The 18,017-nt window shown below is 37.2% G+C and overlaps 2 protein-coding genes across 3 annotated transcripts; one reads left to right on the top strand and one right to left on the bottom strand.

The window, feature by feature from the left end:
• Positions 1–107: 107 nt before the first annotated feature.
• Positions 108–11,741, bottom strand: LOC113681389 (uncharacterized). Of its 2 annotated transcripts, XM_089195667.1 has the most exons (8): positions 11,423–11,741; positions 11,104–11,302; positions 9,810–10,161; positions 6,733–6,843; positions 5,905–6,060; positions 4,735–4,812; positions 1,624–1,692; positions 108–1,306 (listed from the first exon to the last, which is right to left on the bottom strand). In XM_089195667.1, exons 1-8 carry the CDS (start codon positions 11,563–11,565, stop codon positions 1,035–1,037), a joined length of 1,380 nt encoding a protein of 459 aa, XP_089051793.1. In that variant the 5' UTR covers positions 11,566–11,741; the 3' UTR covers positions 108–1,034. The 2 variants fall into 2 exon arrangements, with proteins under 2 accessions (XP_089051793.1, XP_089051794.1); XM_089195668.1 differs by lacking the exon at positions 4,735–4,812 and having other exon boundaries at positions 11,423–11,678.
• Positions 11,742–11,888: 147 nt separating this feature from the next.
• LOC149051026 (uncharacterized) lies at positions 11,889–14,540 on the top strand. The gene is made up of 2 exons (XM_089195677.1): positions 11,889–12,842; positions 13,114–14,540. The coding sequence occupies exon 2, from the start codon at positions 13,134–13,136 to the stop codon at positions 13,851–13,853; it is 720 nt and encodes a 239-aa protein (XP_089051803.1). The 5' UTR covers positions 11,889–12,842; positions 13,114–13,133; the 3' UTR covers positions 13,854–14,540.
• Positions 14,541–18,017: the final 3,477 nt, after the last annotated feature.

Genomic DNA, 18,017 nt, shown 5'->3' with positions numbered 1-18,017 from the left:
CAGGCTCACTCGAAGAAATTTCTTGGGAAATCTAACAATTAGGTAACCCTTAAGGATGCATGAGTTTCTGCTTAATGCTGAATAACAAAAAAATTGCTTGATGAGAGTTTCAATACGTTAAACGTATTTTATTACTGGTAATTTTAATTTACATTTTACAATGCTGGGCATCTAGGAACAGTAATTTAACTGACCACCAAATTCATATTTTAAAAGGTTTGCGTTATTACTAACTTCTTCTACCTAGATTTATACAAATAATCCTACCTAACCTTACATAGCTTTAACGGACGAAATTTATAACTTGATATGAAGAAAAATGACTGCCATCCTTACCAAATATTTCTGTAACACATTTTTTTTGGAGGGGGGGGGGAGAATTCTCCATTAGCACACCAACAAGGGGGTGTAAAAAAATATACAATTTCTTGATAGTTTCGTAAAGTACAATATGTACAACATGTAATAATGACCTGAAATATAATCTAAAATAATTACATCTATTTTTGTTAAAATCAACCAGAAACCTTTTCATACCAATTAACTTGTTTACTATTACTGACAATTTAAATTTAGTAGTGCTCAGCATGAAAGAGACAAAAACGCAGGTCTAAAACAAATTAAAAAGTGAAGTGGAAAAAAGACTAAAATTTCACAGTAACCTTCCAACTAGACAATACCCCAAGAATGAAAAAATCAGCAAATTGCCCCTTCTGTTTCAGTTTGTTCTTTAAAAATAATCGCTTTCTGTATGCTGAGGGATCAATTTGAATAGCTAAAATTCTACTTCGAGATTCGACCACAAAACAACACTATTGCTGACTATACTTAGTTTGCTGTTACATTACTCTGACTCTTGAGCAGCTGTTTTGGTTGTGAAGATTACTGTCATAAGTTTGCACATACTTTTTTAAACCTTTCCACGAAAGCGACATGTGTAACCCAAAGATCAAGAAAACAGAGCATATACTAAAGCTACTCATTTTCCAGGATATCAGAGATAAAAGACAAGAAAAGCACTGTTGTGTCAACTGTCAACCATAACAGTACTTTTGTGATAAGTCTTTACGTGCTAAAAGTTCGTCCTCTAAGGCACCACTTAAAACTCGGTAGGTCGCAGAGGAACCATTTTTCTGGGTCCAGTATTTAAGCACCTGGAAGCCTTTCTCAGTAAGGTTTTTATATCCGTGATCAATTGAATCCAGTTCTTCTTCTACTTCTAAGCATTCTCCCAGAATTCTCCACTTGTTACCAATATCTCTACCCAATCCCATTAACTCTTTCCTAGTTGGTTTGCCCTGTTTAACTATAAAAATGAGTCAAAATCATTTTTCTGACAATCTAGCCTCCAAATCACTGGTAAAGTCTAGCTTCAACGACAAAAATTTAATCACTCTATTTGCCCAATATAACAAATGAAATCAACCGACTTTATGGCCTATCTACTCACGAGATCTCATTGGCTGCTGTAAGAACCAAGTTTTCTATCAGGGATAATATTCAATCACACAAGCCAGTAAGTCAAGGTATTTTTACTTCCTTGGTATTCAACAGAGTAGCCGTAATTTGACTAATTTTGTTCAAAAAGTTTTCCTTTCCCTTAATAACTGTTCAGTTACTTACCCTTCTTTTTGCTGTCTCTTGGTTTACTAGCCTTCCCTTTTTCATTGTTGACTGTTTGTGCACATGTACCTGGATTTTAAATTCAGAAGTGTCAGAAAGAGCAGAGTAAGTAGACAATAATATAGAATTAAAAACCTCTAAAGTTAGTGATCATTATGAGAGCAGAAAAAAAATTAAACAAACGAACCTAATACACTACTCTCATCTATCAACTATCAACAATTGTAAGTAGAAACTATCCGTGAAATGAAGTTTCTTATTCAACAAAACAATATGAGGGAACCTGGACAGCGATCGTCACTGAAGTAAAGCAAACAAGAATCTGCAAAAGCACTAAAGAGATGCAGGTAACTGTGATTATAAAGATCTGTGACATTTTGGGCAAAACTAGTGCATGTTATTAAAAAGCTCTTTGGTGTGTCTGTTTGAAAAAATTTGAATATGTGCGATTACTGAACCAAGTCAGTTGGTGTTCCATCTTAAAACTACAATTACTTCTTCATAAACCCACATGCAATGAATAAAGAAAATAACATATATAGATCAATTACATTAAAGTATTACAGCATTCAATGACCATAATTTTTCAAAAAAGGAACTAGCCTTTGCCAAGCTCTTGGTCAGTGCAAGGGGAAAGTAAGCATCTAAATAACGGCCTACAGTGCTCTCTTTAAATGTCTCCACCTTTACCGGAGAAACATTATGGGAATGATATGGCAAAACATGGGCCATAAATGACCCATACCTGGGAATGGTATGGGAAGGTTGGGTGAAGATGTGGAACTGACATGGGGCTCAATTTTGCCACATTTTACTGTTTGGAAAATTTATGGGAAGAGAAGCTAATGTTATCCATTGTATGGGAAAGCTATGGGAATATAATTTCCATATATATCTCATAGCAGCAACACATTTGCTTGCTCTACGTCTTCTTTTGAAAATAGTAAGAGGTTTTAGGTATCAATGAGTAAGCTCTGTTTTGAAGAAAACCTTAAACACAGAAATAAGAGGTAACCTCTCTTAATATCTTTTGCCTTTTTGAGCAACTAGATTGACCACTTCACTATTAAACGTGAACCTCAAAAATTGAGGTTGTTAAGTATTCATATATTCAGGCTATTGTTCTTTCTCATTACTTATTCATTCCGATGAGTTTGCCGACATGCCGGCATGCTTCCGAAGATCGTGAAGAGCGCAACTTCTTTGATGTACGTGAGATATTTACTTTTGTTAACAGATGAAATAAACTCTCCCGGGAATCTGCTTGATTGATGTCTAATAATTGCTACGCATTCCGGTGTGTTGGGCAACATGTCGAAGACATCAACCTCGGATCAAACCCAAGCACTTATCAGCTTACATGTCATTTCAAGTAGAAGTAAACATTGCATGCGCCGCGCGCCCCCAAACGGAGCTCGCGTAACATAGTATGATATTTGCGATGTGAAGTTAAGAGAACAAGCGGTATAAATATACCATATAGATTTTAAACAGGGTTCTTAAATCATTGAGAACTTGCTTTGTTGCTTTCTAAGATATTTTTATCCAGTGGAAAAAATAAAAGTACGAGTAATGAGTATAATAAATTAATAAATTACGTTGTAGAGTTTTCAATGCACGTAATGACTCGCGTAAACAAACCCCCCCTTGAAGTGTTGTAATGTGACTTGAGAGTCGATTTCGGAACTTTTTTTACTTTTGTTCCTCTTCTCGTTTCTTTGGTTATAAACATTACCTCTGTTTTGCTTGATTCAGTCGACTTTGTGGATCGATCGATCAGCGAACGCCGCGTGATTGGTGGTCGGCTTGCGTGACTGCTGACAACAAGCAAGACACGACACGCAATTGGTTGCTTCTTGACAATAGTTCATTCACAATTTGTAAACATCCGTTCGCGTTGAGTTTGACAATGGATGAATCTTCTGATGGAGAAATTAACTAGCCAAAAAGTTTCAAGCCGGTCTTGAAAGGTGGCAGTAAATACTTCGTGATCGACGAATCATTTCTGCTCGCACTAGTCCATGTAAATTGACAGACAAAAGCTGGTTTGGTAATACGTATATCAACTTGAATTAAGTAAAAATTATTTTTTGTAACCACTCGGCGTGTCACTCGAGAATTCTCTGTTTATTTAAGCCAGGCGACTTTTGGAATTGAAATCTTATTTCTGCCACCTTTAATAACTTTTAGAACACCCCCAATTAAATACTGGTAGCCAAAAAATAGAGTTTTAATTCATTAAATGTTTTATGCAGTCACCGCGTGTGCAAAATGTCGAAAGACAGCAACGCATGATTAACTCCACGAGTCAAGACCAACCGACCGCCGCCGCGCCGATCGGCGCTCGAAATGATAAACTATTTTCGCTTTTGCTCTTCACAGTGATTACAACAACTCGTCCAAGATCCATTTTTAAATCTTTTGCGACGCTCTTTAATCCTAAAAACATATTAAGGCTAAAAATACACCGTGAATAGAAACTAAATCCATTCAAATGATTGCAGTTTATCGATCTCAAGTTCATTCATCTCAAGACAATGTAAACAAAAGGATACAAGATCACAAGTCTGTTCGCGCAAGGTAGCTTAATTACACTATCATGATTATGATTATACTTCATGATATGGGAATATTATGGAACTTGTAGAAATTCATAGCATTCCCATATCATGTTGCAGTATCAACGAATGATATGGGAACATTCCTATATCAGATGCTAGTATGCGTAGATGATATAGGAAATATGGAACTGTGCCAAATACATAGCATTTCCATACAGAAGGGTGAAGGATCATATGGTATTGGTATGGGACTGATCCATATCATTCCTATACCACATACTATGGAAAATCTATGGAACTGTGCCAAGTATGTAGCAATCTCACAGTTAAAGACACTAGAAGCAAAACTGAATGAAGACAGTGGCATATATGGTTTTGATATGGAAGCAATAGCCCATACTAAAGCCATATACTACCCATACATGGGCCATAGTTTATGCCATACCATTTCCATACTTGGACCATATATGGCCCATATCACTAGGTTTGGTAAGGGAACTGACCATCTGAGCCTGAGAAAGCCATAAAGGAACGTATCAAAAACTGTTACCTTTCTCATTCTTATCCTCTCTGTTTGTTTTACTGGAAGCTTTAGCTTTTTGCTTTTTGGTGGTGGTTTTCTTGGAAACTTGAACAGATAAGGTTCACAAGAATTCAGTGCTTACAATGTCTCACACACTTAAAAAAGAATACTAAATTGATACAGCTCACTGATGTTCTTGTAAGGCTCTCTGTGTTTGAGAATAGTCCATTTCACGGTTGTTTGAGGGTAAAAGCTAGTTTAACTTTGTCACAAAAGAGACAAGAAACCCAGCAAGGTTGGCATAATAAAATATTACTGAGAAAGGCAAGTTCTCAAGCCCATCCTTGTTGTTTGGCATCTAATAGTGCAAATGAAAAATTTACCATTCAAAGTACTTTAAAATTATATTTGAAGTCAATTCTAAAATAAAATTTAGAAATTAGCACTATGCATTAACGAGCCAAAAAAACACGACAATCTTCTTATGGAGTCCTGGTACCACAGGCAAGATAACTAACTTCTGCCATTGTACAACTCATGTACCACTTGATCTTTGAAAGCTTTTGACAGCATATATCAGAGCTTTAAGAGCATATCTTTGACATGGGTCTTGGTGTATTGAGACCAGGAAGCTATGCGTACATGTAGCACAAACATGCACTTCGCCTTACACCAGTTTGTTCTCCTTCTATCTTCAAGCTAAATTTCCAAACTGGTGAAGTTTTGGTCTTCAGCTCCTACGAACTATTACAGACTAACTCACTCTTAATAAACAGCTGATTCATGCTTTGGAGTGAGTTACAAATTAAAGTTGACTAAAAAAATTCAGGTAAAATTTGGGAGACAAATAATACAGATCTGGTGCCACAGTTTAGCTTTTTCATTAGTTTTCATCACATGTCAATCTCTAAATCTAAAATGGACTTAAAGCCAGTAGTAACAACCTTTGGACTTAAAGCATTCTGTATTAACTTCAATAACATTTTAAACTCAGAAATCTAGAATGAAATTTATGCCAAAACTCTCCCAAATTTCTAAAATATTAAAGCAAAATAAATTGGCATTGATTTGTTGCCTTATGCCTTTGAATGTAGTTAAAGAATGTTTGTGATGCATTCTCAAACAAAGTGATTGTGATGACATGTCTTTGCAAGCAACAATTGTTCACTATATACATGTAAATATATGCAGTTCTACCTTTTTGTTTGGCTTTTACAGGTTTCTTCTTTAAAAAACCAAAGTCCTCCTCCTCTGTATCACTGTCTGTGTCTGTGTTTGAGTTCCCATCAGATTTGGAATCTGAGTCATCTGTCTCAAAACTTGAGCTCTCTGAATCACTGGGGTCCACTCTCTCTAAGTACAAAAGAAACTAAACTTTAAGACAAACAGTCAATGTAGTACCTGTTACAGGAGAAATTTTGGGTCAGAATGAATTCAGACTGCAGCTGGTCTGATTTGACCACATGAGAGAGCATTTATCAAATCTTTGACTGGGAGGAAGTAGGACATGACACCAATGAAATGGCTAATAAATGAGACGCCTCCATGGCCCTGACTATTATTCATTTATGTGAAGGATTGCCAGTTAGATTACATTGCCATGAGTGTTGACTCTTCAAAATTCTTATAGCCCCATTAGCAATAGAAAAATGATCATGTTATACATTTACAACCCTTAAGACATAATTAATATGCCTTTTCTTGCAGGATATCTTACAAAAATGTGAACAAAACTGTTCACTCCACATTCACAATTAAATCAAACTGATCAAAGTTGATTTATGTTTTAACAGCTTAAGTGAGTCTGGTATAACCTAATGTGAGTCAGTAACATTTCATAACAAAAAAAAACTTTTTCTGGGAGAGAGATTGAAGGTTCTTCAAGTTTTAAAAGAAATTTTACAAATTGATCAATCCTTAAAACATCATGCTACTGAATAATTATGTACAGTTCATGTTACTGTAGTAATTACAAGCTTTTTGAAAATTACTCAACTGAAAATGTCATTTTCCTTTTGTCCTTACCCTGAAACTTTCTTTTCTTACTAGTGCTGGATGCCCCAGAAGTTCCAGGTTCTCCAAAAGGATCACGTTTACGTTTTTTGGCAGCTGAGCCACTTTTCTCCTCTTGCTTATCTACAACGGAACCAGAAACTTTTATGTAAGTAAGAGAGATGAAAAGGTAATAAGGTAAAAATGTGATATTTCACTCTGTGCTTGCATTTCCTCTTGCTAACTAGTTTTTCCAAAGAACTAAAGTTTAAGATTTTTAACCTGCAGAACAGGCACAATTTGTTGCGTTTTTCAAGCAAATGGAGATACATGTAAGTAATAGGTAAGTGCAGGTCATGCACAGGGTAGGAGTGCAAATAATATTACTCTTCCCCATGAATTTGTGCTTGCCTCATACTCGCCTTATGGTTGCCTTAATTTACTGAAAAAGGCAAAAGAATTTCCTCCCTTTTTCTTTCATGGCTCTAGCCAATATTGGGAGTGGTATTCTACCCTAGGGGGGGCCAGGCTGGCTGCAGTGGCAGCCTATGAGTACCCCAGAGGCTGAACAGTTAACCCTTTTACTCCCAAGATATCATTAGTAATTCTCCTCAGTTACTGCCATACAATTCGTATGATTTTAGTTCTGAGAATTTGTTATTGGATCAATTAATAATCCCCAATTGATATTTCTCTTTATTCTCATCACTTGTTTGCTTGATATATTGTATGGATGTTGTGAGTAGAAATTCTGTCTTGGTCTTTCATGGGAGTTGAAGGGTGATCTGGATAAAATTGAAACACTACAGTTAACTGTAGCACAGTTAAGTGGTGACCTATGTCATTTGTATTATCAGTCAGCATGGTAACTATAAATATAATTATAATTTGTTATAATGTTGATTTTTGTTTTATACTTTAAAGTCCAAACTTATTATTTATAAAGCTACTAACATCTCAGAGTTCATAGTACAAACTTTCACAATTAAAAGAAACATGCCTGTTTCAGATTGATGTACCATTACTATAGCTACCCAATTGATTCTGAAATAAATATGTTCAAATATTAACAGTGCTATTGAAGTGAAGAGGGCCTCTAAGCACTATACTGTTCAAGAATAATTCATGAATGCAGCCCAGCCCCTAACCTATCCATGGGTTTCAAATGGTTCTGTGTGGAAAGCTCAGGGGGTGGGAAGCGTTATATATAATTAGTAATATTTATTGTAACCATAAAAACAGGCATTCTACTAACCATAAAGGGGTAAGTTTCTGAAGAAACTGTGGTTCTGCGTCGGTGGGAGAGTATAGCAGGTAATTTAGTGTTAACAACTGGGTTGAAAACGTAAATTGGCCATCGTAAAGGGTAAAAAAGCTGACGTTTCGAGCGTTAGCCCTTCGTCAGAGCGATTAAATCAAAGTGCTCTGTGTGGATTTCCGCCTGGGTAGTTTTGGTCACGTGCTAGGCAACGTACAATCGAGAACAAGATAGAATTTCATTTCAGCCCTGTATATAGATTTTGTGGTGTATAACTTTCGCATTTTTGTACGTAATATTTATTTTGAATCTTCAAATTTTCTTGAAACTTAAAAGAAAATTGTTCTTTAAAAGTTCACAGAAAATCGGTAGCCAAAATTATTTGTTTAGTTGTTATTTGATTTTCGTGTTAACCTGTAATTTCGTCAGTCGCCGGCACCTTTTGTTGCTTCACACACAAAAAATCTCACGATACGAAATGTAGTGATCGATTTGTCCCCAATCTCATGCCGTAACAGGAAAAGCTTTTGAACACCTATAAACTCCGAGCGCTTCGGAGTAAGTGATAATTTTAATGAATCTTCGGATTGTTTTCAAGTTCAAGGACTGTAAATTACAATTTTATGAAAAACGAAGGTTGTTCTCTTATTTCATTGTGAATCCTCGCACGCCTGCCAGTCGCTGGCGCCGCTTATTGAAACTAAAACGAATAAATATAAACTCTTTTAAGATTATCACCGGCTTCTTTTTCACCCCACCACTATTCGTAGCAACAAAGGTCGCCATTTCGTTTGTTTACTGTTACACGACATACCATTTCAGATGCAGATAACAACCGCTGACCAACTCGTTTTCTTTGTTTTGCCGTGAGTTAACATTGTTTTGCCGTAAGTTAATTTAGTTTTGCCGCGAGTTAATTTTGTTTTGCCGTGAGTAAAGTTTGTTTTGCCGTGACTTTTTGTTTTGCCGTGACAGTTGTGGGCCACCGCATAGAACAGACATTTTTTCTTACAGCTCCGCTGTCGAGTTCATCGAACGATTACAGTAGATTAGTAACCTGGCAAATGCCGTTGTCTCGCGCAGTTTTGCTTATTATGCACGATCCTTCGAAGTTATTCGGTATTCTTTCGGTTTACTCAATCTCCTTTCAAACTCAACATTAAGATAAAGGTTTGTTAATGCAAGAAGATTTCATTTTCAATGTGATTTACAAAATATGGTAAAATACTTTTCCAATAAATCGAAGTGCTCGTGTGTGCGTAAATCGTGGTGATATAAATAAGTGCTGATAAACCTCAAAGCACTTGGTTACATTTTGCTCTGCAGTTTTTTAATTCCCCGTGTTTTCAATACATTTCTAGAAATAAGAGATTAACTTCTGGAAAATTTCTATCTGTCTGAATTTTACTTCTTTGACTAGAAATGATGAAAAAAGGGGGGGTCGACTTATACACGAATAAATACGGTACATCCCTACTTATTTAGGATAGTCGGAGACAAATCAGGAAAACTACAACCATTTCTTTTCCCCAGCATGTTCCAGATTTTTATCAGTATTCATTTAGGGTGTATCAAAGCTTCCGTTTTTCTTTCAAGGATATTGGTGACGTATAGATACCAGTTTTCACTTCAAACAGCTCCTAAATTGCTTTGTTAGAGTCACACAATTTTCAACATTCAATTGATAGAATCTGGGGCTCATGTCTTTGCATTTTTCCTGATATACTGGCACAGTCTGGGATGGTTAAATCCTTTATCACCTGGTAATGATTTTTTCCAACTACTGATAGCCAGCATTTTACTATGGTATCAATATTGGTAAACAAAAATGTACAATAAATAAGAAACATACAACTTCCTTCCTGCAGATCCTTCAGAATTTCACTGATCAGTGATCCTTTATTGTAACCTCCTTTTTTACATCCTTTGTGATGAACAGCAACGAGTGCCAGTCCCTCAGAGGTCAATACTGGTGAACCAGAGGAACCTCTCTCTGTGTCGGCTTTGTAGTACACAAAGGGTTTCTTCACCTTTGAAATTTTTTCTTGAGAGAATTGCTTTTGTCTTCCTTTTGGATGCTGAATTATCATGACGTTCTCCCCCTTTTTCAATTCCGGCTCTGGTTCCATAAGTATGGGTTCAATGGGTAGGCTCAAACGATCAATATCTGCCTTGCTCACACCAACAAATGTATAGTCAAGTTCCTGACAACAACAAAATTCATCATAAGCACAATGTGAAATGCCTTAAATGCTGACTATGGTAACTCCACAAGCTGATAACAAAGCATGTCAGTATCCATAAAATCTCAGAGAAATGGCTACGCCTCTTTGCAAAGTGGTGGAGCAAACAAGAAACTTATCCAGAGGGTATAGGGTCAACTTCTGGGCCGGGTTGTTCAAAGCTGAGGTTAAGATAACCCAGGATTAGTGCAAAATTTGATGTCAGATCTAAAAGCTTTCAAAGAAAATCCAGCATAATTTGTTTTTCCTGCAATGTTGTGATTGGATGTTCCAATAAGAATAGAGAATATTATCCCAAACGGGCTTTTGAACAAAAGAAATAAGGAAACCCCAATTAAAATTTAGCCTTGGGTTAGTGCTAAGCAGCGGTTGAAAAACTGGGTCCTGAAGGAAACATTTTTCAAATATTTTTTCACAGAAATGATTTTACTATCTATAAAACCACCAGTTTCACATTGTGGCACAATTGAAATGTGTCAAATGGAAGTGTCCAAGAAACCCACAAGTGATGAAGGCTGAGAGCAAACAATCAACCACCAAAATTAATGTTTATTTAAGGCTCTCTCCAATTAGCCGTGGGAACCAAGCCTAGCAAACTTGATCGATCCAAGTTGGAGATGAAACTGTGAAATCAATTGGAAAGCCAAAATCCAAACTTACCGCAGTATATCATCAGTTTACACTCTCCTTGATCCAACTCACTGGATGAAATCACCTGTATCACTCTAAATTTGCATTTTATTTTCCTACTAGTGAACCTTTACCATGTTTTAAACTACCAAATTCGCCTATGAAAGGCAATCTTCAAGACGTTGCATCCTGGAATATTCCCTCTGAACCGACAGAATTTTGAAAACCCTCGAATGCAATTTGCATTGGATCACATGCACGTACTGCACTAACCTCTTCAGTACGAAACTTTATTTCCGGTTTTAATTTAATCTTCTCTCCTTCTCCTAATTGGTTATAACCAAATATGACGAGAGCTTTTTCAGCATGGCTTTTTAGGGGAAGCACGTGGTTATTAGTAACCACCCCATAAATTCCAGTGCAAGATCCCTCACTTGGCGTATCAAGCTTGGATAGGAAACCGGTACCTCGCCTGAAATTTGGGAAGAGTCGAGATAAGTTAATATGCACAACTTAAACTCTTGAGAATAAAAAAAGGTACCGAAAATTCAACTGAGGAAACGAAATTCATAACAATGGAACGGAAGCTTACCTTTGTTTAATTTTGCCGTATTTCGGGTCTTTGATAACAGTCTCGATGAGACACACCGCGTTGATTTTATCCGTGAGAAGTTTGGTGTCCTGAAGGCCATTACCTTCACTTAAAATTACTTCATTTCCCTCTGTGGCGGCCATACTAATAGCATAATGTAGGACGCCACTCCACCGGGTAACCAATCAGAGAGCCGGATATCGCACACGTGACCACAAAGAATAAAGAATAAGACTTCACAACAAAGAACAATAGATTGACGGCAAATTTACAAAGTGGAAATATAGATCTGTTGTTTTCAATTCCCAGGGGACTGACATCATCATTATATTTAATGATGAGGTTAATTATATATATATGAGGGATTTTGTCATCTATGTGGGAGTCAAGACGCATGCGCAGAAAATGTAGATATTCTTTAAAACATCTAATTCGTCAAACACCGCACATTTTTCAATTAAAGGAAACGTTTTTAAGTCGTAAGAGAATTTTTCAATCCTAAAGCGCAATAGAAAGCCTTAAAGCGTAGTAAAAAAACTTGTAATCCGTGTGAGAGTTTTTTCCATTTAAGCGCATGAACAATAAAAACTCCCACAAAAAATAAACTTTCAACATGTTTATTACGAAAAGTTTATTATTACCAAAAAAGTTTATTATTACAAGAAGTTTATTACAAAAAGCAAGGGCGAAAGAAAAAACCTAAGCGAAATTTACAAAAAGCGAGGAAAAGACCAAGGGCGAAATTCGACTACGAAATGGATCTTACCTTCAGGCACTTGATTAAGACAAGTTGGCATCGAACAAAGCTTTATTTAGAGATAAGCTAAGTTGTGTTCTTTGCTTCTGGAAGAGATAATTGTTTAAACAGTTTTAAGAAAACGTTCATGTCTTTCTCTGATTCGGAACGGATTTTCGCCCTTTTTTCCAGATCTCATAAGAAACTCCTTTCCAAGGAACACGTGGAACACATACAACGCGAACGATAAGAATACTTGTTTATTTACTCATCCACCACTCCACAGCTTCCATACAACATTTCTCTATAGATTCTTGAAACTCTTTTTCCAATTTGTCTTGTTTCTCTTTCAGTGCTTCTAATATTTTTTCAAAATTGGATTTTATATGTAATTGTTCCTCTTCGAGTAATCCTTTGATAGATTTTAAAGATTCCAGTTCTAAGGTTGTTTCCAACTGTGTCACTTTACGAGTGAATGTCTGTAGACTCTCTTGTATATTTGGAGCCTTGGAAGTTTGTTGTTGTTGTTTCAAGTGTTCCAAGACTAGGGAGTCTACTTCCTTTTTCAGTTTTTCTTGCGTCTCTTTAATGTTAGCAATTTTTTCATGCATTTGTTCAGCCACGGAGGTGCATGGAAGATTCATGATGAGTGATGAAAGAGAGTGAATGAGTCAAGTTATATAGGTATTTGTTTGAAACTAGTTTGACAAGTTTGATAATGTCAGTTTGATTGCCCAAACGTGCCCAATTCCCCAGAGTAGAAAAGCTATGATGTTCTTGATACTTGCCCAAACTTGTTTGACGAGTCATGGTGTCACTATAAAACAAAAAAAAATTTTCACTTGCCCACACTTGCCCTTATCCATAGAGTAAAAACTAGTTTGACCGGTAATAACGTCATTTTACACTATAAAAGAAAGAAAATCAAACGAAACATCATCACTCATCATTGCAGAGGCACACGTAAAAGCTGTTATGAAGAAAAGAAAGAGAATGAAACCTGACCCCATAATCAATCGTAAAGATGACTTGGTTACTCCAACAAAAGTAGTGAAGATTCAAGAAGAAGTAATGGAAGAAGGCGAAGTGCGAGACATTTTGGAAGAAATGGGTTTTGAAGTCCCTGCCCCCTCGCCAAGATGTTTCTTTAATCCTAAAAAAGAGTTAGAAAAAAAGACTTCCCAAGCCGGGTTTAATTACAGGCGATGTCCCCTGAAAGAATGCCACGTCTTTATCGGTGAAGATCGTTTGAAATATTATTACGCTTGTGCCCACGATTCAGAGAAGCTGTTCGCTGTGTACTATGTTTTGCTAAGAAAGAATTTGCTGAAATGTCGATGTCAACAACCCATGCAACTCTGCCTGTCTTACAGTGACATGAATGCGAAACGTCTGTACTTCCGTTGTCGGAGAAATCGCTGCAAAGTATTTCAATGGACAGATGAAATGCCTACCGGTCGCAATCAAGAATTATGGAATCCCAATTTTGTGGATTTCAATGATCCCTTGTGTGTTCATACTCAATTCCAAACGACCCAAGACTCCATCAAGATTGAATTTCCACCTGAAGTATGGGGCATGAAATACAGAGCAGAAGATCGTGAAGATTTGTTGCCTATCGTGTACATGATGCGCCATTTGAGACACAGTTGCAGTTTTCATCATGACAAGACGCGTACCTTTGATAATGTCTGAACCGTTACCTATGGAAAATTTACAGCAAGAAAAAACAGTAACTCCGGACGTAAAGACGGATGTGGTAGAAAGATTTGAAAAGAAACTTAGAAAGACAAAGACAAAGACAAAGTCCAGAAAAAACAAGTGTCGAAAGTTCAAAATCGAAAATTTTCTGAAAAAGAAACAGCGAGGACTGCGAGGAATTTGTTTAAATAAGGGAGCATCTTTGTTTAGTTTAAATGGTTAAGAGTATATGAAAGTCATACATTTGAACTGCGGATAAAGACGTGAATGAAAGTGATCCTCGCAGTAATGTGCACTACTTAGGCAGTAGTGAAAATAAGGCCTGAAAAAAAATTCAGGCCTGTACGGGATTTGAACCCATGACCTCTGCGATACCAGTGCAGCGCTCTACCAACTGAGCTAACAAGCCAACTGGGAGCTGGTCATGAAGTTGGTTCTAAATAAACCCGTGAAGTGATGAATAAATGGTTAAGAATCTATGAAAGTCATATATTTGAACTGCGGATAAAGACGTGAATGAAAGTGATCCTCGCAGTAATGTGCACTACTTAGGCAGTAGTCTTTGTTGTCAAAGATGAAGTGGGCCAAGACTCCTTTAGTAAAATTGTTGGATAAAAAGGAAATAGATAGGATGTAATATAATGACATGATTGTTGTGAATAAAGTTCAGTTGTGATTTGACATCATGAGTTGCGTTTCTTGTGTTGCGAGCTTTGTCAGCGAAGCCATAGATAGATTATGTTGGAACATTGTGTCACAAATATGCAGAGACATTTATCAAAAGTATTTTGCCCCAGAAGATTGGATAGTGTTTAAAGAGGAAGACATATATCCACCTGCGAAAGTGTTTGCCGAAACGGTAACGAGTCCCTTTCGTTTCATTGTCTTTATACTATGGTTGCATGATACTTACGCGGAAGATGCTTGGATTCATTTTAAACACATTAAGGCTATATATGCAGAATGTTGTACTTCTATCTTCCCATTAATACGCCTATTGTTGAACCTATGTCATGGCACCCAGCACCAAGAGTAAAAAAAAAGAATAAACGTGACAAAGAAAGATAATTACTTGAAGCTTATGGAGATCCTACAAAACCGAGAAGTTTGGGAGGTGCGTCGCGTTTTGCTCGTATACATCGTCTGAAACCTGCCGAAGCTCAAAAGATTATTGAAAAAGATTTGGCTTACACGCTCCATCGACCGAGACGACGCGGAAGATTTCCTAAAACGGGAATAGTCGTCACCGAGGCCTCTAAAAAAATCTTGAAACGCGCCGAAGGAAGAACACCACAAAGGTTGGAAACAGATGATGGAAAAGAATTTTACAATCACACATTTCAAAAATTGATGAAAGATACAGACATTCATCATTTTTCTACGACCGGTGATACAAAAGCCAGCGTGGTAGAACGATTTGATCGCACTTTGAAAAGTAGAATGTATCGTTATTTCACGAGTGCCAATACTTACAAGTACTTGAATATCTTACAAGCATTGGTCAAAGGATACAACGAATCCTTTCATCGAGGTACAGGAATGAAAGCCTCAGAAGTGACTTTGAAAAGTGCCAGTGACGTGTGAGATACATTGTACGGAAAAAATTAATACAACAACGCAAATTGAAACCCCGATTTCGAGTCAACGATAGAGTTCGATTAAACGAAAACTCCAGGATGTTTAAAAAAGGGTAATTACCAGGTTGGACTGAAGAGGTGTTTCTTGTGTCAAATGTGGTACCTGGAGTGGTCTACACCTATAAAGTCAAAGAAATGAACGATACACCCGTGCGAGGTACTTTTTACGAAGAATGCGCCTTGACTCCCACATGGATGACAAAATCCCTAATGATAATGTCAGTCCCTTGGGAATTGAAAACAATTGATCTATTGTTCCATTGTTATACTTTTGTAAATTTGCGGACAACTTGTTGTTCTATTGTTCTTTGGTGTGAAGTCTTTTGTTCTTAGTGGTCACGTGTGCGATATCCGGCTCCCTGATTGGTTACCCGGTGCAGTAGCGTCCTATACTACTTTCAGCGTATCATCAATAAGATGTGTATGTATAATGAAGTAGAAGGCCGTGCGGAAATTTTTCTGGAGAACAATGCTAGTGTGAGCGAATTTTGTTTTCGTTTTCGTTCCACTTGTACCTGTCGCTATTCTTATATAAATAATCTCTCGCGCAGTGGCGGGGCATTTCAACTGCGCACGCGCCAATAAAATTTATTCGGCGCGTTCGGCGCCATTTTGATATTTTTGGCACACTTCTGCGGGATCGACACCTTTTTGTAATATGTTTTGGAGAGGGATAAAATACCACCGTTTCTAACTCTGATGATACTCGTGGAGTCTGTGGCTCTTCGGATGAGGAAATTTTAACGATCAAAATGCGAACAAAACGCGAATAAAGGCCGAAAAAGTTTGAGATTTCATTTACTAATGATAAAGATGTGCACACGAGACTACAAACCTTGAAGGTTCGTCTTAAGATGTTGATGTCTTACTTCTCTAAATCACGAAGTTTTCCATTGGGAAAACTGATTTTTTAACTACATTATGTGGCTTGTGCGGATATTTTACTGATATTCGTTACGATAAGAGAAGGTAGTTTAGAATTTGATCTTATTATACTACAACTTAAAAGTAAAATTGCGTTCAGTTCGAGGTGGCCCCCAAGCTTCAAATCACCTCAAATAACTTCTTTCTCTTTGTAGTCACATCGGTTACAAGGCTTTAAAAAATTTTCCAGCTTCAGGATTGAGTTTCTCTCACTAAAACCTTCGGCGAATTCGTTTTTGGGAGGTTGAGGTGAATTTCCAAGTCATGGCTCACAACTGCCTTTGGCCTTTTTGCTCTCCAAGTCTGTTGTACATAGTATGTGGGCATATGTCTTAACAACGGTTATAGTCTTGCCTCAATCATCTCCGCTTTTATCTTATCTTATTTCGTAGCTGTATTATGGTGAGAATTTTCCAACGTGCCTTTTTGGGCTCGAAGTGCTAACTAGAGGACTTACTTCGGCAAAACTTATTTATCACATGGCCCCCAAATCCCTCACCACTGTCAGTTTATTTCTTTTTTATTTAGCTTTCGGTCCAACCAGTTCATTTACCTCAGAAAAATGCGTGGGCTTTTGTCTCTTGAGTCTAAACTGGTTGTTAGGAGATTGGACATTAGTAAAGTATTAGGGGATGTATGTCGAGACTACGAGATGAACATTAAAAGATGTTGAGTTGAGCTTATGTGTGGCCGTCTCTTCCCCGCAATAACATGGTACTAGGAGCGACTGTGAACCCTGCTTGGAGGATCCAGGAGGGAAATCTTTGAACATTTCTGCGAAAACAGTCTCCAAACCAGTTCGCGCCAAAGTCTTCCGAAACTGACATAGTGAGGTAAACATCGATTATTTCGAGCGAGTTTTCATCGTCTACTTTCGGCTAGAGCGAGGAATTCTGATAATTTTCGCATCTAATCATTACTACTGTTGTGAAAGATGGTTGACGAAGAAGCTGAGGGTGCTCCTGCTCAAAATCCTGCTGCTCATTTCTCTGGAAATTTATGAACTTTGAGCGACCAAAGTTCAATGCTCGTAAGCAATTACGAACTGATGTGGACTAAACTGGAAGGAGCGGTAAAGAGACAATCAATTCGTTTGTCACTGATTTGATGCTGTTAGTTAAAGATTGCAATAACATAGATGAAGACAGACAAGTGAGAGACAAATTTGTTTATGGTGTTTCTGATGATGATTTGAAGAAAAAAACTGCTTGAAAAAGGAAACACGCTTACTCGAATTCAAGCTGTGTCAATTGGCAAAGCTCACGAAACCAGAAACCAAGAAGTTCAAGAATGCTGTCTAAAACCACCTGTGAGTGATAGTGCCAATGCTGTATTTAAAGATAAGCCAAACAAAGGTCTTATGTGTAACTACTGTGCTAACAAGAAATGATCTCATGGCTTTGAAAACAAGAGACACTGCCCTGCCTGGGGAGCAGTGTGTAGCCTTTGCAAGATTAAAAATCATTTTAAACATTCCAAGGAATGTAAGCGACTCCAAAAGGAGAGAAAACCAAAACCAGGAAATCAAAACCAGTCCAGATCAACTAGGAAACCATTTGTCCTAAAAGTAGATGAAGATGGTGAAGAGCATTTTCAT

This window comes from Pocillopora damicornis, chromosome 2 (genome assembly GCF_964200805.1).
Source record: "Pocillopora damicornis chromosome 2, jaPocDami1.2, whole genome shotgun sequence".
Lineage (NCBI taxonomy): Eukaryota > Metazoa > Cnidaria > Anthozoa > Scleractinia > Pocilloporidae > Pocillopora > Pocillopora damicornis.
Note: the sequence above shows the minus strand (reverse complement) of the source record. Positions and strands in the feature narration are given on the sequence as shown.

Bases quoted from the DNA above. Each gene is read 5' to 3' on its own strand.
- LOC149051026 (XM_089195677.1), top strand. From the start codon at position 13,134: ATGAAGAAAAGAAAGAGAATGAAACCTGACCCCATAATCAATCGTAAA.
- LOC113681389 (XM_089195667.1), bottom strand. From the start codon at position 11,565: ATGGCCGCCACAGAGGGAAATGAAGTAATTTTAAGTGAAGGTAATGGC. The intron at 6,844-9,809 runs GTATGTTTCTTA...GTTCCGTTGTAG, and splicing joins GGATCTGCAGGAAGGAAGTT to ATAAGCAAGAGGAGAAAAGT. The intron at 1,307-1,623 runs GTAAGTAACTGA...TCATTTTTATAG, and splicing joins AAGAGACAGCAAAAAGAAGG to TTAAACAGGGCAAACCAACT.